General features: G+C 43.6%; 2 protein-coding genes across 2 annotated transcripts; one reads left to right on the top strand and one right to left on the bottom strand.

The window, feature by feature from the left end:
• Positions 1 to 3,262: 3,262 nt before the first annotated feature.
• On the top strand, positions 3,263 to 8,262 carry slc35g2a (solute carrier family 35 member G2a). The gene is made up of 2 exons (XM_061083293.1): positions 3,263 to 3,340; positions 6,688 to 8,262. The coding sequence occupies exon 2, from the start codon at positions 6,714 to 6,716 to the stop codon at positions 8,067 to 8,069; it is 1,356 nt and encodes a 451-aa protein (XP_060939276.1). The 5' UTR covers positions 3,263 to 3,340; positions 6,688 to 6,713; the 3' UTR covers positions 8,070 to 8,262.
• Positions 8,263 to 17,849: 9,587 nt separating this feature from the next.
• LOC133015027 (endophilin-B1-like) lies at positions 17,850 to 22,800 on the bottom strand. Its single transcript, XM_061082169.1, has 10 exons — positions 22,744 to 22,800; positions 21,524 to 21,665; positions 20,235 to 20,363; positions 19,989 to 20,122; positions 19,786 to 19,878; positions 19,613 to 19,696; positions 19,488 to 19,511; positions 19,094 to 19,183; positions 18,835 to 18,935; positions 17,850 to 18,489 (listed from the first exon to the last, which is right to left on the bottom strand). Exons 1-10 carry the CDS (start codon positions 22,798 to 22,800, stop codon positions 17,850 to 17,852), a joined length of 1,494 nt encoding a protein of 497 aa, XP_060938152.1.
• Between the last annotated feature and the right edge of the window lie 145 nt (positions 22,801 to 22,945).

Below are 22,945 nucleotides of genomic sequence, written 5' to 3'. Positions count from 1 at the left end.
GCTGCAGAATGTAGAGAAAGAAAGAAACACAAGTTTACTCCACTCAAACTCGACTGCTGCAACTCTGTCTTTCACCATGTTCTATAATTCATCTCTTCTCGACCAGAGAGAGAGAGCGAGAGCGGCAGAAAGTACGGAAAGCTTCTTGATTCTGACGCACATGTGCTTGAATTCATCAAAACGCTCCCGGCCTCTCCTCACACTCCTGTCAGCTCCCTCATTCTTCTTCTCGTCCTCCTGGCAGTTGGCTCAGCTCTGCTGCTCTCAGCATATTCTTATCACAGCTACGCACCAACTCCACCAAAAACATGATGTTCCTGTGCTCCCAAAACCTGGCTGCAGAGCAGGTGATGGGAATATAACAGAGCTCTAAATAGCTGGGTCCGATGTATTCGCCGTAACCATGGAAACAGTAGATATTCCTCCTCATCTTTAGAGAAATGGCCCTTGGCAAAAATATGGATTAGATGGAGGGGGAGAGAGGAAGAAAGAAAGAAAGAATAACTGGCTACCACAATAATAGCCTAGGGACAGGTCCATTATAGAACGAGTGAATGAGGTTTTTCTTATCAGTTCTCCATTCATTCATGTTGAGCTCATATTTAACATCCAAATATCAGGTACAGTTACATGTAAATATTACCCTGGTTGTATTAAACAGCACAAGTTCAACGTTGGACATGATCAAAGGGCTGATTAGGATTTTTAAGGGGAACACATCTCCTGAGAGAAATAGTTCTATCCCACAAACTGTCCCTGATATATTCCAGCATGTTTCAACTGGGCACCAATGGTTTTCAACATGGTTTCCTGGCAAAACTCACACAAAGCTATTGGATTTATGGCTTTGTTTGATTACCATTACAAAGTTTTGCAGACGTACCAAACCATCAAATACTGAAAAAAGACATTCTATACTTTTCCTGACCGTATCAAAGATATCTTTTAAATCCACCTAAGCTAAAACTTCCATGAATGTGAATTTTATTCCTCACCTAAATCAAAGACTTCAGTTCCTGTGACACATGAGAGGAGAGCAAGTGTAAATGTTTTTAAGTAGGTTAATCCTTTGTGATCACACAGTTTTATTTGTCTGAAATAAATGAGGTGAGCAAGTTACTAAACTTGTATTCTATTTTCAGAAAAATATTCCTCTCAGTTATTGTCCTGTCTGCTGTTAGATGAGAAAAGAGTTTTCTGTTATGTTGTCAGTAACACCTGTATCTAACCAGTCAAAATATCTGCTGTGAAAAAGGGACACAAAGTGTTTGCAAGTGTCTAATGTCCTGGTTTATGATGATGTCTAGTCTGGCACATCCTCTTCTCAAAAAGACAATTAAGGAAATCACCCAGGAGAGTGTTGTGGATATTTATAGGCTGTATTATTTATATAATCAAAATATGTGGGGGCGATTTGGGAACACGGAGAGACGTCTTTTGCTTTCGATCGTATCCTCATGATCACATACTTGTTATTGACCACCGTGCATCTCCCAGAGTCCCAGTGGAGGAGTCGGCCTCATGTTCCCGACCACAGCAGCAGCCCCTGGATGTGCGTTACTAAAAGGTGCGATGGTCCAGCTGAACAACAGAGACACAGCTGCAACTAGCAAAAGGTTAATACAGCTGGAAATGGAGCAGAGCACACCAGCATCGTGGCTGCGAAATGTCAAGGCAATTACTGTCGAGAGATGAAAGCTTGTGAGGTTTTGTGCCGAGTATGTGAGACAAAGAGGGGAAGACAAAGACAGAGAGAAACTTCTTGAAAAGCTGCCTCTGCATTTTTCATCTCTTCTCCGCATTCTCACTATCTATTTAAACATGTGCTCCTCAGACTTCTCGTGTTGTAGCCAGAATCAGCATTTTGGGGGTCAGAGCCGTTTTGGACTTTGCCTTCCACATCTGTTCTTTCAGCCTCTGGTACTTCTGGTTCTGGTATTCTCCTCTTCAACCACCGCTCTGTGCTAACCTGAACTTGAAGTCCTACAGGATCCTATAGCTCTGTTGTTCGGACAACCACTGGAACCTTAGATTGCCCCTGATGGCTGCATGAATTATAGATAATAGAAAAAAAATGCAGTTCATTAACCATTGCATAACCACCTGCTCTTTTGATCACTATCGCCCCAATACACTCTGGCTGTGCCGCTTAAAAGCACAACGAACGGATTGGGACGCAAACCCCAAACCACTGAACTTCCGAATAGTCCGTGGACCAACTAGATCTGGGCTTTTCCAACAGTACAACACCACATTATTATGATTATTTATAGAATATAGTCAAAGCACAACTCTTAAATGGTGTGTGACAGCCGAGGGCCAGGAGAAGATGGGGGACGTCTCTACATGAAGTTGTGGTTTAGGGATTTAATTTAGACACAGATCGGAAAATGAACGCAGCTTTCCAGATTCCACCTCACGAGCGGTCGCTGGTGGGCCCCCCACCTTTGATTAGTAAATGTTAACATTTTTAAATACATATGGTATATATAAATGTCATGATGTAGAGACGTCCCAAAAGGTCAATATAAAAATTGGCCCTTACAGTTTGAAACACTATAGGTGGCATTAAGAGATAATAAATTTAACATTTCATAAACCCAGCGTTAATGTATTTTAATGAAAGAAAAGTCAGATCGTTTAATTTGAAATACACAGTTCAGAGTGCAGTATCTATTTAAACAGCACATTTGTGAAAAGACATGAAGGGAATCTGTGTGCGTCAGTGTGGGACTGCAGAATGTGCAATAACTCACCTCTTGACACACTTAAAAGAAAATGATGACGTACATTTTGCACACGCAACAAAAAGCAATAAGTATTTATGTCCCACAGTCTGGTAGGAGTGTGTTTACTGTTATTCCTGCAGGTCTATAAGAGGAAGGTAACATGCAGGGGTTGCCACGCATGCTCATACCCTATTATTATAGTTGTCCCTTACGCACACACACACGCACACACCCTCCCTCTCTCCCGCTCAGCTCAGCATCTGTATCAGCTCAGTGTGACAGGAGGCGGTGAAGACACATCTTCCTCCTCCAGCAGCGAGAGAGGGAGAGAGAGAGGGTGAGGTGACCGCAGGTGTCGGGTCTGACCGGCCGAGGTGCCCTTGAACAGGGACACTCCCGACTGCAGCAGCAGGAGGAAGAGGAGGAAGAGGAGGAGGAGGAGGAGGAGAGGGGAATAAAGGAGGAGGAGAGGGTGGACGAGAGAGCAGGAGAACAAATGGACGAGAGGAGGAGATGGGGCGCTGGAGAGATGATCGGTGAATGACTGAGGCTGAAGGAGAGAGAGAGAGAGGTTCAACCCGGTGGGATCGGCTGGTCTGCGCGTAAAGCAGGTGAGAGGAGACTCTGTGTGTGTGTGTGTGTGTGTGTGTGTGTGTGTGTGTGTGTGTGTGTGTGTGTGTGTGTGTGTGTGTGTGTGTGTGTGTGTGTGTGTGTGTGTGTGTGTGTGTCTGTGTGTGTGTGTGTGTCTATGTGTGTAACATGTACAATAAATAACGCGGCTGGTTGTTAATTGATTGGATTACATGTAAAAAACACGACATTACGCGCAGCACTGACTGTCTGGATTCAGTTCCCTTGCGCAAGACTCCAGGGTGAGCGAGTGCGCGCCCCCCTCCTTTCAAGACTCGGGCATGGGTCACGGGTTACAACATAATAGATGCACATAGGATGGATGCTAATGTAACTTCTCCGATAACATACGACAACATACGATAAGATATAAGTAGGTTTGGATACGATACGATACGATACGAAACAATACGATACGATACGATACGATACGATACGAAACGATACGAGACGATACGATACCATGTGATTCAGGAGGTGAAGATAACGACATACTGTATGATATGATTGGTTACGATACTATAGGTTACAATACTATACAATGCGAGAAAGGTTACGAAATGATACGATACAATATGATACAATAGGATAGTTCACGATGCGATACAATAGTTTACGATAAGATACAACCTGATAAGATGTGATATATCCGATACAATATGACACAATAGGTTATGACTCAATACGATACTTTACGATACAATATGATGTTCCATGATATAAAACCACTATTTGATTAAATCTAAATGTGGCATCACATCCAGCACGTGTGTGTTGTGTGTTTGTGTGTTTGCAACCCTTTTGCGTCACAGGGGGGCGTCACAGAGGAACCTAGATAACCTTGAGAATGACATCATACACACACACACACACACACACACACACACAGACACATACACACACACACACAAACACACACACACACACACACTCACTCACACACACACACACACACACACACACACTCACACACACACACACTCACGCACACACACACACACAAACACCACACACCTTACATAATATTGTGCAATATCACTCTGGCAATATAAGCACCCAGGTTTCACGTCTATAAAAACACAGCACAGCTTTGCTCTGATCAATCACTGACAGTTGTATAATGATCCGACTGTTCAATTATTAACGGCATCGTTCATATTTATAGTCAATATAAAATACTTTATGGTCGTGTACGCCTTAGTAATGTAAATGAAGTGTAGTAGAAGATGCATGTGGACACCCCAGGGAGGACGTTATCCACTGTTTAATGGATAGTGAGAGAATCCTCACTCCTCTGAGCTTTATCTCCTGCATCTCATCCTCACATTGGGTCTAAAGGGGGGGGGGGGGGGGGGGGGGGGTTTGGGTGTTAGCGGCTCACAAGGTGTGGAAACAAGCTTTTGAGGGGAGCAGCGGTGGCAGCAGCAGCATTGCAGAGGCGGGCGGCAGCCACAACTGTTAATTTTACAATCGGAGAAGAGCCAGACAGGAACATCCTGATCCCATTTTATGCCCTTTTGTGTTTTGAGCCAGTCAGATTTCGTCTGATCTTTGGAGAGAAGAAGATGAATAGATCCTCTCGAGTGTTTTCCTGTGCCTTGGGCTGTTTTCCCTCCCTTGAGAGAGTGAAGTGAAGTTGTAAAAGCATAAAGCTGCAGTTTATCATTTTATTCAATCCAGATTCCCATCTCATGCATTTCAATCATCCACAGATAATGTCCTCAAAGTCTAAATCTTTAAATCCAGGTATTTACAGCCCATTTGATAATAAATTATTTATGAGCACCTGCCATTTACCAGAGAGAAGCTCACGGCAAAGAGCTCTCGCACCGTGACCCTCCTCGCTGCTGTAATTGCAACGGTGCAACTCGGGCTTTAAAAGTGGGAATACTTCACATCTCTGGAGCGAGCAGAGGCGACACAGTCCACCGCTAATTCTGCCGCAGTCGGATCGTTCACCCAGACTTTTAAACTGCTCAGTTAACTGTTACAAAACTGAAATGATGTTTTTATAACCTGATATGAGTCACATTTTACATACACGTGGGATAATTGTCAAGCCTGCAGGTGACGTGATGAGTTAAACCATGAAATAAAACATGTTTTCCGTCATGTTCAACTGTATATTCTGGGTTTGTTACATCTTAAGCGTAATATTATGTGAAAATCTTGTATGAATTGGAAATGAATTAGCAATTTCCAAGGAGCAGTCATTTTTTAAACGTGATGCTGTCACAATTTAAAATGTGTGTAAGCATCGCTGGGGCAGAATGTAGGTATAGATTTATCTTTAGCCTCAGTTTTCATCTTTATTTGATGTATTTATTTATTGTTAGATCTTTATTATTTATCTAAACATCACATTTTTAAATAAGTTGTCTCAAACTGAACAAATAATTGCAGCAGTGATGTATAAATACAGTCCAGAACCTCAAGAAAAACTAGACTTGGGGACATTTTTCATTCAGAGAATAATATATATTCTTATGATAAAAGATAATAAAGTATTGTCTTTTGCATATATAATTCTTCCATAAGGCAATACGATTAATGATGGAAAAGTGAATGAATGTTGAGTAATACCTAGAAACACCAGGGAAATAACTGAGCACTGTGCTGCATGTGCGTTTGTGTGAATGAACTCAATGACATGTGAAAGTCTCCTCCAGTTGCACAGTGACCAGTGAACCGCTGAGTGTTTTACAACCTCTAATGCAGCACAAGTCCTTGTAGCACCTGCACGGACATATTGTTCTGCTGCAGCGCTCAAACTACATCAGTTATGAGTTATTCATCCGTGGGGCTCGACCCTGAGGAGAAAAGTTGGAGAGCTGGAGAGAGAAAGGAGGAGGGAGATGTACCTGTTTCGTGAAAATCTAAATTTGACACACCCATGTGCACGGAGGCTTTGTATTTTCTATTTTCCCTGCTTGGGCGTATGGAGGGAGAAAGAGGGAGGGGACGAGGCGAGACGGGGAGCGATAAAAGACAAATTAGGCAGGAAGCCACTGGTTATGTAACTGTCATTGACGACGGTCTCTTTAGCGCCGCCCGCCAAGGTTCTGGCATCCCAGAAGACAGAAAGGCCGGATAATAGCGTTGCTCATCTATAATAATGGTTCCGTATGTTCCTGCTGACGTGGACCTGATTTTACTTTAAGCCGAAAAGACTTCTGTACATTTCCCGCTCCCGCTATTCTTATCTTGGGTATTAAAGATGAACGAGATACCAAGCAGCATTCCAGAGGGACACGCTGCCAGAGGGAGCAGGAAACAAATATATCTCGTATGTCGCTCTTAAAAAAGTCTTTCTTTGTTTTATTCACAGGTGTCTGTCTTCTCTGACGTTTCAAAATGGAGTCCTCTCACCTCCTGGGCAGCTCGAAGAAGAGAGTAAAGATCCACCCTCACACTGTCACAGCCAAATACGCCACGCACGCCCCGTACTCCCCTCAGCCGGGGGTGCACACGCACTTCCCTCAGCCCGGGGACGAAGGCTACGACGATGCCCCGTCTTTTGAGGACTTTGGCTCTTTCCTGGAGGAGACGTCAGACAGGAAACAGCTGACGGAGAGCAAGAAGTGGCCCCTGACTCTGTTTGGCTCCAAAGACAAGGATACGGCCCACAAACCTCCAGCTGCCGCGGGGGCGGATGGCAGCGAGGTGGCGGCCAAAGCAGCAAAGGGTTCTGGGAGAGGGGTAGGGGAACAGCTGGCCAGTTTTGGGGAAGCATCTGTGTCGGCCTCTCGCCTCACCTGGGTGGGGCTGCTCTGCGCCGCGCTGGCTCACGGCTGTTTGATCGTTCTGACCCGCCTGGCCTCCGAACGCTTCAGCCTCGGCCCCCTGTTTCTGCTCTTAGTTCGATCCATCTTCCAGCTCCTCTCTGTGGCTGTACCACTGCACAGGGGGGAGAACCCCTTCGGACCAGAGGGCTACCGCCTTCGGCTGTTCTGTTACGGCATCGCCTACTCCCTCTCCCTCTGCTGCGCCTACTCATCGTTGACCTTTGTCTCTCCCGGAAATGCCACGGCGACCTGGCGCCTGGCGACCACGGCGCTGTCGGCGACGCTGGCCTTCCTGCTCCTGGAGGAGAGGCTGGGATTGCCTGATGGGATCACCATAGCTGCAGGGCTGTGTGGTTTGGGCCTCGTGTTGCTTCCCACAGTAGATGAGAGCAACTCAAATGCACCGACCGACCCGGTGGTGTTCTGGAGAGGTGCTTTCGGCTGGTCGCTCTCTGCGCTCGCAGGACTGTGGATGGCGCTGGCGTTGGTCGGGTACCGGTCCCTGAAGGAGAGGGTGGGAGTGGGCACAGCCTTGTTCACAGTAAGCTGGACGGGCTGCCTGCTCGCCCCAGCCTCCCTGGTCGTGCTCCAGGAGGGCTGGTCCTGGCCCGTGAGTGCCCCAGCTTGGGGCCTGGTCCTGGGCCTGGTAGCCTGCTCGGTGGGAGCCTTCCTGGGGATGACGCACGCCCTCGCACGCCTCCATCCGGCGCTGGTGTCCGCCTCTCAGAGCCTGGAGGTACCCGTGGCTATGCTGCTGCATCTGGCCGTGCTGCCGTTGGCTCCCACTGCGCCGGAGGTCGTCGGGAGCGTGATGATCATACTCAGCGTTGTTTGGCTGGTGGTGATGAAGCTGCTCCCCTCCCGGGGGGGCGGGCGGCGCCAGCGGGAGGAATATGAAGAGATTCTGGACTCGCCCATCAAATAAACACCTTCTCTCTTCTCTTCACACGTCCACGTTCTCTTCTGCTCACTCCCTCCATCACCAGATTCCATTGTACATAAGAGACTGCTAAACTCATGATCGGAGCTTTATCTATTTTGTATCGTCCTCTTTTGCTTTTAGGGAAAGTGCCAATATTGTGTTGTCTGTTATAGTGACGATGTGATGTGACATTAAAATCTCTCTGATGAACACAATGCATTCCTGAAGCCACCTGTAGTCAAGATGTCATCCTGACTGTGTGTGTGTGCGTGTGTGTGTGTGTGTGTGTGTGTGTGTGTGTGTGTGTGTGTGTGTGTGTGTGTGTGTGTGTGTGTGTGTGTGTGTGTGCATGGCTACATTTCACAGGATTGTGATGTCAGGTCACGTCTAGCAGCCAGCTGAGGTTTGGCCGAGGATTGATGCTATCTGCTTGGCTGCTGGCTGGCAGATAAATCGGGGTAGAGAGCGAGCAGATGATGGCATTGGCATACAGATAAGAAGCAGGGAGGGAAGGAGAGTGATGGCCGATGACGAAACAGGGATGAAAGAGAAGGGTCGGATCGGAAGGGAAGCAGAAAGGGAGGGTGGTGCTGTGTCCGGGCAGCTGGCTGATAAAAACCCTGCTCTGAAACTGTCATTATGCGTAATAACTACCTGTCCGACACACCAGCTCTGACACTCTTCTTTCTGGTTCTACCCTCCTCTATTCTCCTCATCCTTTGCCTCCTGCTTTCACCCTTTGTTGCTTTGTCTCTCCATTACAACGAACGAGCAACACCCGACAAAGCGCCCATTCATTAAAATCCTCACTCGCACGCTGCACAGATGGAGAGTTCTAATGAAAACAAATGCCCCCGAGTTGGACATTCCACCGAGGATACTATGGTGATATTATGATGAGGATAAAAAAAACCTCTTCAGATCTTCATCCAGCTGCAGTTTTAAAAGCAAAGGTGCATGTATTGACTGGCAAGGGAACGAGTACACATTAATACCATAAATGTGAGTCATCCGCTGGAGAATATCAATTAAAATCTATTAAACTTAGACATGTTTAGAAATGGTGAAATGTAAGTTTACTGCAGTGCAGATGTACATTTGCAGCTGACACAGAGAGTTCACCTGCAAAAGTTTATCTTTAAGGTATTTTTTATCATGTAATTGGATTCTGGCCATGTTTTAATAGTATGTATGACACAAACACACACACACACACACACAAACACACATCAACATAGACAGGCATACATACAGATAAATAACAAGCTTGTTCGTAGGTTTAAGGGTTTAAAATTATTTATGCTTTTACAGTTTACACTACATCATTCATTTAACAGCTGTAATAACTTATTAGACCCAAACTACAGATTTTACATTAAAAGAAAACTAGGTCCAGTTTATAGAGTTATGATTTATGTAAACTAAAAACCTATGAATCATTTGATATTAGCTCCCCTTTGTCGCCCAGTATGAGACCAGTAATAAAGCTACAAAATAATATATAACATGTCAGTGATAGTTTTTTTTTCCTGCTGTATTTTTACTTTAAACCTTTAAGTAACTTTTACTGATAATACTTGAAATGGAGAATATTTACTTTATTTTAAGTAAAGCATCTTCTCTTATTATTCTTTCACAAATTTCATTCAGTTTTCTCTCTTTCATGCTCTCTCTGTCTTTTTATTCCTCTCCAGCTCAATGTTTGACAGAAACTGTAAAATACATGGAAAGTAACTCTGGTCAAGGCGAGCCACTCTATGTGGTTTATTACAGTGTACGTGTGCTTGTGTGCTTGTTTGTGTGTGTGTGTATGTGTGCGTGTGTGTGTTTGTGTGTGTGTGTGTGTGTGTGTGTGTGTGTGTGTGTGTGTGTGTGTGTGTGTGTGTGTGTGTGTGTGTGTGTGTGTGTGTGTGCGTGTGTGTGTGTGCACAGCTACAGCAGAGGCGGGCGGCGGTTCTGGCAGGGTTTCATGAATCATAAACACCCAGAGCACTGTGAGACATGGTCTCTTACATACAGACTCTTAAAGCAGCTAATGAGTCGGGGGTGAGACCTGCCCAGAATTAAACACTGTGCTAATTCTCAGACCCACTCACTTGCGGTCAAAGTTATTTGCAGACATTCACCACAACCACACAAACACTGAGGCGATGGTGTAAACTCTGCAAAGCACAAACGAAAGTCTGGACAAGCACGTGTAAGAACAGGCAGTTGATGAGTGTGTGGGAGGAGGGAGGAAACCTTTCCATGCGTCTGATCAGGTGCTTTAATCCGTTTTTATTCATTGTAATGAACACACAGCATTTATAATACATTTCATTTTATTGTTTAAAAAAAGTTCATCACAAAAACAACAACGTCAAAATGAGAAAATCCATATCACTGCAGTGTTCCCAGTCAATTTCTCTTCATTATTCTTCCCCTCTCCTGGATTCATGTGTCTCCTCTGTTTTTCCTCGACGTCTCTGCTTGCTCTATCACTTTGATCAGCTGCAGGTGAACTCCCTGCAACTCTGTTGCTATGGCGACCAGGGCCCGTTCCATCGTGGCCATGTCCAGCGGTGGAGTTACTTCCTGCTCCTTCAGGCCTGATGGGATGAGAACCGCCCCCAAACCTCTGGGTCTTGGTGTTGGTTGGTGTCTGGTTCTGGTGTCTGTCGGTTGTGATGTCGCCGCTCTGTGACCTCTGCCAGCAGACATGACCTTCTCCTCATGTCTGCTGTGCAGGAGCATCTGCATGGTGGCGTTCAACCTCCTCTCCCTCGCTGCCTCCTCCTGCCTGAGCTCCACCAGACCGCGCTGCAGCCCGAGACTCGCCTGCTCCGCTTGGGCCCGGCACACCGACTCCACGCTGTGTACGCACTGCTGACACGTCCCGCTGGCCATCTTCTGCACCTGCGCCCCGAGAGAGACCATTCCTCCACGGCATTGGTCCAGAGACGCCAGTAACATGAGCTGCCTCATGTGTGAGTCCTCCAGAGCGATGAAGAGCTTGTCCCAGCGAGAGAAACCTTCAGGCTGGCATTGTGCAGGTTGAGACTCGGCTGTAGACAACAACCACAAGGACGCATCACTTATAAAGTCGAATAGACAACTACAAGGTTGTTAACATTTATATAAACCAATTATAACCAAATATTATCAGTGTATTTACTGGTTGTGGTACTTAAATTTAGTGGAAGAAAGCAAAAAAACTGGAATAATAGGGTGACATTTTAGTGGATATGAGAAATGTATTTTCCAAGGATACAGCATTGGGATATAAAAGATTATGGTACAAATGGATTTCATAACCGAGGCTACAATAAGGTCATAAAAGAATAAATATCTCCAAAGCAAAGACAGCTGAACTCAAAGTAGCAGCAAAGTAGTTTTGGTGATGGAAAATTTAAGAAAGTACATAAATCTTGGAAAAGTACGTAACTTAGTCAATAATTGACTCATTACTTCTTCATAGAGTACAAATATTTACTCCATAAACTGACACGACCAGTTAAATGGTAGCCCAGTGACTTTAAGTGATTTAGCCCACCAGTGTTCTATGGACTGACAGCATGAGTCAAGATGAAGAAGATTCTTTATAGTAAAGGTTCCATACACAAAACAGCATAGTCTCCATAGAAGTGTTTTCTTCCACTGTCTATACACATAAAGTAAGTAAAAATAAGAACGGGAAATAATTTCATTGCTGGTTGATTGATACATCAATTACAATGTTAATCACAAGCTGTATTTATCTAAGTACTTTTGGAATAAACATGCAGTATACACATGTAGTAAGACAGAAACATACACAATACAGTGGTTTCACATATGGCATTCAATATACTTAGGATAATAATATTTGAATCTTCAATGTTCAAGAGAAAAAGGGTTTGTGATTTTAAAGCTTTTTGTAACTTATTCAATTTACGAAAAACACTATTTAAAACAATTTTCCCCCATAGCTTGGTTTGTTTTTGCGTTAATGTCCCACAAATTGACACTATCATTTAAGTAGTTTGGTTTGATATGAGAGCAGAGATCTTTTTTAATATGTAAACCCTTCTGGGATCTAAAGATTTTTCATCTGCACAAATAAATTGCACATTACAAAGGGAAATTGAATCTTTGTTATACAGAAAATGGAAGTAGATCAAGAATAAAGCCTTGCGGGACACCTATGTTTCAATCCAAATCTAATAAAGCACTTTGGATGAATCTTAAAGCTTGATTAAATCAGGCAGGGAAATCAGAGATGCTGCTTTTCACAATGAGGCATATGTTCAAACAAGCAGGAAACAGAACAGAAATAAAGGAAACTCACCCTCCTGCTGGTCCTGAGAGATCTCATTGTCATACTCGTCTGCATAGTTCCCTTCAAACTCAACCTCGTTCACACATAAGGACGAAGCCACAAGCGCACACAGCACGTGACAGATCCTGAACACATGCATGAGGAAGCTTTGAATGCGTCGCTGGCAAGAATATCGCAAAACAAATCTGTTAATAATTTTGGAAGTTCTCTCTGAGCCTCCTTCACTGAATGTAAAGCTCTTCACACTGAGCCAACTGTTGTGGGTGCTGACTTATAAACTCTGCAAGAGGGAAGAAGAAGGAGGGTGAGTGAGTGAGGGAGGGTGGGACAGATGTGGGGGGGCTGTTGTGTAGGTTGGGTGAGTAATGCTTTGGTGGAGGCACTTTGTTAAAAGTCAACCTGAATGGGAAATAGGAGCATTGTGAGGAAAGAGGGAGAATTACAGGGGTATGGGGAAAACTAGGTCAAACGAAATTCGGAATTTATGTTAAATACTAACAAAAACAGACAGGAGCACATACGTATCTTTTACTTTTCCACTCTCATTCACTCAGGGTCACAGAAAACACAGTCGAATTATTCTGAGACTTGTAAAGTAGCCAAGCTGTCAGTGTGAGGTCAAAATATACGACATGCAATCTCAACCAGTGAAAAAAACCTCTATTCAGTTAAATCTCTCTCTTTTTTGTATTGTTCACTCTATATGTAATTCGATTTCTGTGCTTCGGAGCTGTTCAAGAGTTCAAGGTGCTCGCTTTATTTTTTTAGATACAAGACGGGATAACACATTAAAATGCCGTTCCATGTTGTACACGCATAAATACCACGAAAAATAAATAAAACTGAATAAGAATATTAAGAAAAATGAGAAATAGAGAATGAGAATAAGAAATAAATTCTTCAACAAAAGCAACACTGAAAAAAATGTGATTTAACAATTAAATTGAATATACATACAAGCCTATATTTAGAGGCCCACCCACAAATGTGCTATATAAAACTAGTTTCTCTTTAAAAATCCCTACAAATGGGACCTTCTTTTGTTATTTCAGGAGACATACCACTCTACCAACCCTCCTTTTCTATTTGCAGAGTCACCTCCACTCATATTTACATTGTTTCCAGGACATTTCAATCAGCACTTTAGCTCCGTCTGGCTTTTTAACCTCTTCACTGATGACTCAGAGTCACTCCCTGCTCGGCGGGTCGACACCAAATCCCTCAACCTAAAAGTTGCAACATTGCAGAATCAGGATCATGTTTTTAACTCGCATTGACTATGTTTTTACCACTTGAGATGAAATGCAGTTGCTATAGCAACACGGGAAAATGTCCTTTCTGGCTGTGGTCGTATTCTGCTGCCTGGTTACACTGTTTATTAGACATCCAGTGAAGATGATTCAGCAGATTTCCTCGTCTCACTTTGGACAAACACTCTCATTCTCATAGACAACAGTGCTCCGGTGAACAGGTGTTGGGGTTAAGTAGCAGAAACAGGACATGTCAAGGTCAGAGGAAAAGCCTTGACCTTCCTTCTCCCTGCAGACGTCCAGACTGAGCTCCCAGCAGCACATGTCAGCACGTCTGCCAGTAACTATGTCTGGTGTTGTCCATCTGACAGCCTATAATCGTAGCACGGGGACTAATTGAAGCAGGAGCTGGCAGGTTTATCTCAGGAAAAAGGGAGAACCTGCAGAGGAAGAGATGAAGAAGGGATGGAAACAGAAAGGTGGCTTGTTCTCACTGAAAGATACACAGGGAAAGAGGATATTTGTGTCAAGTTTCCTTTCCTCCCTGCACTAAAAATACCTCACAGTGGACATGAGTGTGTGTGAAACTCCAGAGCTCAGCTCCATCAAATGACTGTAACAAGGATCCCTCCAGGAAATCTATAGATTTTAGTTAAACTGAAAGATGCATAGAGACAAACAGCTCATCTTTCCTCCTCGGTGTCCGTTTACGTATTTTTCCTCATATTATTCTCTCTCTGTTTACATTTAGATCGATATGTGACTTGTTGAAGGAAAATACGATGTTCATGTAATCAATACCTGGTCTAATATGTTTTCATAAGGCCTATTGGTTACAGTGCAGATACAAAATAATCCATTTAATCAGAGAGCAGAGGGCATCCTGACCTGCAGATCATTTAAGGTCTGATATCTTTCAATGTTGGTTGAGGAGGCAGTAAATCGTGTCTCAATTCAGGACAAATAAAACAAAGGCTGTAACGTGTGGATCCTTCAAGGCCAATCCTATCCCAGGATTCATTGGGTTTCAGTGAGAAGCCGTTTTTTAAAAGAGGTAATGGGATGAGGTTGCTTGTTAATAAACCAAGGAGCATTCAAACTTTCTCGTCATGTCCTCCTGTCTCTTTAATTGGGTTTCCCTACAAACGTAGAAGTCAAGTTTCCATCGCATCTTTCAAGGAATTGAAGAAGACGGAACAAAATCCACAATATCCTGCAGGACAGAGGAGCATTTATCAGCAGCCGCCAGACGCTGTTTACCAAACCAACCTGCACACCACACCTACAGTTTGGCTGTCCCCCAAAAAATAACAGTCGCAGCTGACAGTGAGGGGGAGGAGTGATTTGAGAAGAACAGAAAAAGAAAACAACGAGTAGAGAAAGGAAGATATGAAGGGAGAAGACGGAGGAATAGAGGTGATAAAAGTTGGGTGTTGTGGAAAGTACCGCACAAATTTTAATCAGTCCAGAGAGGGAACAGATCCTGGATTCTGGGTTGTCCCGATGAAACCAGAGAGGCGAGGGGAAACTGGGACAGTGGGTGTTGTCGGTCGACTTTACGCTGGTTAAAAAACAGATGCTTTAAAACAGCAACAGCTCTTCACTTGAACAAACCACAAACTGAAACTAATGCTATAAAGTGAGCCAACGCAGGCCAGCTTCACCAGAGCTGTGTTGTTGGGTGTTTCCCTTTTTGTCCCTAATATATGAGAGAAAACTATGGAGACATGAAAATACAGCAAACAGCCAAACAATGAAATAATTGCAAGAAATATATGAATTCATAATGGTGTATAACTGATGATTACAAATTATACACTATTCTACAGCCATTCTGGGTATTTTAACCCTACTTTCTGAGTTAATTTATTTTAGTTTTATCTTTCAATCAGTCTAAGATCACAAGACTTAACCTATATCTGCTGTCTAACCCTAATTTATGACTCTATATGTAGATATAACAATCAACCATAATTTCTCCTGCAGCCATTTGGAATAGTTTGCAAAAGGAATCTGAACTGATATTTTAAAAGTGTTATGAGCCTATAGACAGAGGTTAGTTATAGCTGTGATGGTCATTGTTTTAATTTACTCTGCCGTCTTCAGCAAGTCTACTCAACCTTGTGTCTCAAGATAATGGATGTTATTGGCATGACTCAAATAAAACTAAAATTATCACATAAAACAGGAAACTGCATCTATCTATGTATAGATATAATGTCTGTCTGTGTCCCCTCAGGTATAGAAATGTAATTATAAGCCTCCCAGTTCCATTCATCAGCTCTCATAACTCACTCATCTCAACCAGTGTGCAAAACACGACTCCAGCTTCCCCTTCCTTCCTGGATCACACGAGCACCAGCGAGAGAGAGAGAGAGAGAGAGATGCTGCATTGATGACAGGTTCCTGGAAATGATACAAAAAAATAAGCTGGGACTGTGTGGAGGACCATCAGTGTGGCAGAGGAACCCTGATGACCGAGCGAAGGGGAATCTATTCTTGTTTGGCTGAGTCATGGGGAAAGCTGCCGGGACAAAACCCAGTTGAATCTGTCTTTAAGCTCTGACTGCACCTCCTGTGAGGCCCCCTCTGGAAACCCAGGGCTGATATAGTGGTGTAATATAAGAGTTTATGATGTTATTGAAGCACGGGCCTCCGGACTTTACTGAGATCAATATCACATAACCTGGGTTTTATCGATCTAATCAGTCTTTACGGCCGCGAACTGGAGGGGGGGGTGAGGGAGTGGGAGCAGGAAACGCTAGAAACACACTTTTGCGAGTGTTTTCGGGGTCGTGTTTCAATGTGTGTGAGTTAGCTGAAGGGCTTGTGGTGTGTATCGTACACGACCAGACATCATAAAGGGTTGTGTGGTTATAATAGTGAAGCGTGCCAAGCTTCACCACAAGCTTTACAGTGTCAGGATGGTGTTAATTAGGGAGATGTGATATATGTGAACACTTGACCTTAACCTGGATATAGTGTGTGTGTGTGTGTGTGTGTGTATATATATCAGAGAAGGGAGACAGGGGGTTTAAACGATAAAAATAACACAAACACCTCAGCTGGAAAACAAATACCACACTTGATCTCAATGGACATGACACAGTTGGCAGATTTATTTGCACACGTTCAGATTCGTACATTCAAAACTCTCCTGGATGTCGACTGCGTGTTCGTGCAGTTTCAAACTGGCACAGAGCAACACTGACTCTCAGCAGGAACCCTCACACACATCTTTACAAACTGGGACAAAAAGCACAAAGCTGAGTCAGTGATTAGGTCAGAGGAGCCAATGCTACAGGAACATGTTTCCATCCAGGGTCTCCAGAGTGGATCCACACCACGGTACAGAGGGGCTGCCCTCACCGAGAAAATCAACATCTGGTTTTGGAAACTTCTACCCATTTCACCTAATGGGGGCTTGCAGGGGGGTGGGAGGTGAGAGTGTGATTTGACATGTGCACGGGGGGGACACACCCAGAGTAGGAACCAGGAGGAATATCTTTGCATCATGGAAAAGCATAAAGATCCTGTTCACTCCGGGTGTTTTGTCGCCTCGCTGGGCTCTGCAACACACACACAGACACACACACACACAAGTGACATGTTTCATTATGGAAAATGACTTCAACTCGTACAAAGTCACACACACACACGCACACTTCTTTCTGAAGGTGTCGTGTGTTTGGGGCTGAGCTGTAAACACAAGTGACGGGTTGCACACGGGTCACAGACAGACATGAACACACACCCATGAATTCACGTATTCACACAAACACATATACACACTTGGCACGGAGATAGATTAGTTGTTCTTTGTTCATTTAAATGCGTGAAACATAATTTTTTTAGATATTGACAGGAATCTGCGTGTTACTGTCGCACACTGCAGAAGTAACACACTCAGTCCGGCCTGGACTTGCAGCCTGAGGCCAGTTTCCTCTACTACGACGACACAGGACTGACACTCAACAGTCATTATGCTCGTACGACATTAATAATACATGAATGATCCTACTGGCACTAGGAGAATAAGCACTTTTACAACCACTTTGCAGTTACGTCCCTATGGGATTAATTAAAGCTTCTTTTTTTCCAACCACACGTGATAATAATCGAGTATCTGCATCGTTCTGATCCCGTCTGTTTCCTCAGCTCCACCACGTCTGTTACCACTGGTGTCATTCATCTGAACCTCCATCACAGTGATTCCCAGCTGACGAGCTTCAGTCTCTACTCGACCACATCCTGACTGGCAGACGCTGGCGACTCCTGGACGTCTTCTCCATTAATGGCGGGCTGCTCATCATTACCCGTTTCATCGGCCACGGCGCTGGTTGTCATGGTTTCACGAGACACTGCGCTTGCAGCCTGAGGTTGTGAAGGTTGAGAGGAGGGTGTCGTCGCTGAGTGACCTGAACCATCGGCCACTGCAGCTGGAGACTCAGCAGTCGTCCCGTCGGTTGTTGTGTGGACGCCGCCAGTCCCGTTGGCTTCTGGGAGCTGAGCTGTTGTGTGATTGTCTGAGTCTGAAGCACAGACATGGAGAGTTGCCTGATTGGCCGCTGCATGGTCACTGATCTCATGGAAGTCACTTGACTGGTTGTTGTTGTTGTTGTTGTTGTTGTTGTTGTTGTTATTTGCCGGGTCCAGTGGCTGAGTGTGCACAGATGAACCTGTTGTCGTTTTGTCAGAGTCTGATGACGGACGTTCAGTCCACGAGTCCTGATCGAAGTCTGGAAGCTGTTGGACGACCACGGGAATCCGAGTGACCTGGTTTGATCCAGTGGACTCGTTGGTCACATGGTTACTTGCTGATGGCTGATTACTTATTTCTGAGAGCCAGTTATTGGAGCAGAGAACCGCGGGGATGCTGCGAGAAGAAACAAAATCATGACTAGTCGTTAATATCAGTAATTATTAGTTGATTGAAAGTTTTTCTACCAAATTCAACTCATTTTCATGCTTTGTTTTAAATATTAAGTTCTTAAGTACAGGTGCTTATTAAATAATAAACAAATAAACATTATTGATTTTGTTTTTAAAATAATTAACCAATAGTCTTGTCTCCTGGTTTGACATCCTCATATTGTACTTTAAACTTAATTTAAATTCCCAATCAGATAAAAAAACATTGATGGAAATCCCTCATAAGTTGTGAGAGACTTGAGTTGTGTGAAGGTGTATTTTTAGGTGAAGTGAACCGGAGTGCACAGACCTCCCCAGCTGTTTCTGCAGCCCCTGAGCATGCTGGTTGCACTGGTCAAAGAAACAAGCCTGAGCTTCCACGAAGTCCGTCAGACTCCGCATGTGGTTGGTCTGAAAAAACAGAGGAAGGCACGTAAAACACGAAGCAGATGGTGCCACGTCAGTTTAGCTCGAAAATAAAGAAGGATTGAGGATTTAAAAACATTTAAAGATTTGTTCAATCTGTCTCTCTCTCTGGTGTGTGTGTGTGTGTGTGTGTGAGCGCGTACGTGAGTGTTGTGGATTCCTTCCAGAAGCTGCCTTGTAATTTCTGACTGTCGATCGAACAGACTCTGAAACATTCTCAGCTCCATCTCTGCCTACACACACACACAGACACACAGACACACAGACACACAGACACACAGACACACAGACACACAGACACACAGACACACACACTAATCATCTTTCCAATTACATCCACATTTTAGCAGCTTTGTGTCTGGAAATTTCCCATTAAAAGCCGTAAAAAGTCTCAATCAACTAAACAATAGAAAGCTAAATGTTATTGCCACCGTCAGGACCATATTCAGCTCTCCATCCTGACTAGCCACTGCACCACCATGCCTTCCCTCCTATATTCACTACATGGATCCTGTGTGCACAAAAAGATGAACTGACCTGCGTGATCTGCTGTGCCCACACCTGTGTAGAGGACAGAGACAGAGGAGAACAGGACATGTACTCAGTGACCAAACATCAAGTTCAGCGCGTCTATCTTTGTCTCAATGAGTCCAGCCACTGACCTTCAGCCATTTCACACGCAGGAAGCTGAACATGTAGGAGACTTGAGACATGTAGGCGTCGTCCAGCGGGTTTGCATTTAGGTTCTGATGAAAAGACCAAATAAAAAAAAGTATTAAAGAAAACTGATGTGTACTTTGAAGGCTACATTTTGAAATCAACCACCGGGACTCACTCGGGACTCTTGATCGGCCTCGTGGGCTTTCTTCAGTCGGCCTTTAGCGATGTCCAAGTCCAGACGCTTGTTCAACAACATCCTGCGCTCATCCTACCAACAAGTCACAACAGAAACAAACATGGAAAGAGATATAGAGTTTTTTTTAAATAAATGCCATGCTGTGCAGACTATGGGTGTGTGTGTGCACTAGTGTGATTTACTTGTATGGTTCTGTGTTCTCCCTCGGTGAAACTCCTCAGAGGGGTGAGGAAGTGGATGTTCGTGCTTTGGACAAACTTCCTCTCTGCGTCGCTGAGCTGCTTCTGAACCTCTCCGCACCTCAGCAGTGCCGTTCCTAAATACACAACACACCACAGCTTGAAAAGCAACACACACAGGTACATCGGCAAACTGCTGAGACCACACAATTTGTCACCACATCGATATTCAGGAGAATTTGCACTCACCATACGGAGTGTTGGACCCAATCTCCAGCCCGGCCTGGGTCATTTCGTTACCCAGAACCTCGAGGGCACGAGGCCGAAGAGGGGCGCTCCATTCAAGATGCTCATAGAGCCGGTCCTCCAGTCGTGCTCCTGTTCATCAGAGGTCAGGGGTCAATTCAGGTTTAAGGGTTTTCATGTCTGGAATCCAACAAATGTATCTTCGGTGTTTTCTGTATTTGTTTAAAAGAATTCAGAAGTCCATGAAGGTAAAAGACAAACTAAACAAGTCTTTCAAGAGTCCACACTTGTTTGACTCTATCTGTCCAATGACCTCTGGATGCCTATATTTTGCCCAGTAGGTTTTATTTACTAAATTTAACACTTAATATTTAAAAGTAGTTTCCCTTATTTTATATCACAATGACAGTACATGAAGAGCAGAACAGTAGACAGCTGCCTGCAAATTGCCGGTCCTTCCCATAAGCCCATGCATAATAGGTAAATGTAAAGTAAACAAAAAAGGATTGTGCTGAAGAACTAAGAGCCCTCAGTCGATAGAAAAACCACGTGCACGATTATTGTTTCTGGCAGCTGAACACTCTCCTCATTTGATAGATTACAGGTCACGTCCACTCATAATTCCATTAGCTGAGGTAATTGGATTCAAAGAGGCAAAAGAAAAACCAGACCTATTCATCTGTGCAGGACAGTAACAGTCAGGGCAAACAGAAGGGCACGAGGGAGATGGATTGTGGGAGAGCAAATAAATGTGAGGTATGGAGTCCCAGATGAAAAGATTCAGGGTCATGCGTCAGTAGTTTAACCACAGAGAGAGAGAAGCATCAGATCTAGTGTTCACTTGATGGCAGTGACCACAGCACGCTCTGGTTTGAAGGTGACAGGTGAAATTGGGCCGTAGATTATCTTTATTTACAGTATCTCGTACACAAGTATCATACGTAGGTTTAATTTTGTTTTTAATTAGATGATATGATTCCTTATTGAAATCATAGTACCCCAAAATCACGTTTAATTAATTCTGCATAAATACAAGTAATTGTGTTTTTCCTCTGCAGAGACATATGAAAGATTAGAATAAAGTTTTTTTTATTATAAGAGGTTTATCCAGAATAATTTCTCAATTTAAAAAAAAAACAAATACCCTGTATAGGTCAGTGTAGAGGCAATGATGGCTGCTTTGTATTAAATACTCATTCAATAAATAGAAGAAAACAGCAATAATAATTGTTTGTGTTGAATGTTCATCTCCCAAAGACCGACCTCGATATAAATAAAGCCTGGTGTCTCACCGGTGCTCGGCTGCAGCACCACCTCGGTCTGGGAGATGATCTTGTCCGTGCAGGTCTTGGTGGCGTCGGCCAGTAACAGCAGCTCCTCCAGACCTGGGCCCAGATCTGTCTTGTCCGCCTGGCCGATGGTCTCCCCTGTGTACTGGAGCGGAACAACAGAACAACATTAAAGCCTGAATCCAACCTATTCACTGATAAGAGTGGAGCAATATGCAACAGTCAAACACACACACAAACAGACACACACGTATATTCTCTCAGGTCTGAGGTGGGCCGGCAGCATTCGGTGCCTAAGAGCCCATGATGCATAAATACATATGTACATAGAATTCTGTGGCTTGATTTTTGTGGCCCTTAGGGAAGGCCCCTAATGATACAAGCCTACCTCAAACATAAGAGCCTACATTATTAACATTATTCATTATTAACATTAACACTAAATTTACCTCTGGATGAATAATTATAATTAAAGGAAAACAAATATCCACACATATAAATACGAAGACATACACAGAAGGCTGGGGTTTGATTTCGGATCGATAGATACTAAATAAGGATAGATAGATAGATAGATAGATAGATAGATAGATAGATAGATAGATAGATAGATAGATAGATAGATAGATAGATAGATAGATAGATAGATAGATAGATAGATAGATAGATAGATAGATAGATACTAAATAAGGATAGACAGATAGATAGATCTAAATAATGATAAATTGATAGATAGATACTAAATAAGCAGAGATAGCTAGATATTGTAGATGGATAGACAGATAGAAAGATAGATCTAAATAAGGATAAATTGATAGATAGATACTAAATAAGGATACATTGATAGTCAGATACTAAATAAGGATAAATTGATAGATACTAAATAAGGAGAGATACATAGATAGATATAGATAATAAATAAGGATATATGTATCAATAGATGGATATATAACAAATACCGATTATACTAAAATCAAAGTATAGATAGATATTTACTTAATAAGGATAGATATTAAATGATACATAGATACTCAATAAGTATTAGTGTTTATGACTTATTCTTATCACTTTGAGCTAACGATGATCCTAATAAATCACTGGCAGTGATTTGATGTATATAAACACGATCATTATTCTTGATATAAACGCATTTACTCCCTGTTAGAGAACCACAGATCCCAGTTAAATTCAGAGTCACCAGTAACCAGGGACTCGATCTTTACCTGAATCGCTCTGTTGAGGAACTGACCCGCGTCCCCGACCATCCGCGTCACATCCATGGCAACGTCCGCCAAGGTCGAGCCCTGTCCCCGGTGCTCTTCTGTCAACAGCCCGGTGAATCACCACCGAGGGTCCGATGGTCCACAGGAGTCACCATGGTCTCAGCACCCGGCCTCCCTCAACCCACCAGCCCGGGATACGGTT

Source organism: Limanda limanda, chromosome 12, assembly GCF_963576545.1.
Source record: "Limanda limanda chromosome 12, fLimLim1.1, whole genome shotgun sequence".
Classification (NCBI taxonomy): domain Eukaryota; kingdom Metazoa; phylum Chordata; class Actinopteri; order Pleuronectiformes; family Pleuronectidae; genus Limanda; species Limanda limanda.
The sequence above is the reverse complement of the archived record's forward strand: the minus strand, read 5'-3'. Positions and strand labels throughout refer to the sequence as shown.

Excerpts from the sequence above, each read along its gene's own strand:
- slc35g2a (XM_061083293.1), top strand. The coding sequence starts at position 6,714 with ATGGAGTCCTCTCACCTCCTGGGCAGCTCGAAGAAGAGAGTAAAGATC.
- LOC133015027 (XM_061082169.1), bottom strand. The coding sequence starts at position 22,800 with ATGGATGTGACGCGGATGGTCGGGGACGCGGGTCAGTTCCTCAACAGA. Across the intron at positions 21,666-22,743 it reads TCCTCAACAGAGCGATTCAG|TACACAGGGGAGACCATCGG; the intron begins GTAAAGATCGAG and ends GTTCCGCTCCAG. Across the intron at positions 20,364-21,523 it reads GGTGCTGCAGCCGAGCACCG|GAGCACGACTGGAGGACCGG; the intron begins GTGAGACACCAG and ends TCTGATGAACAG.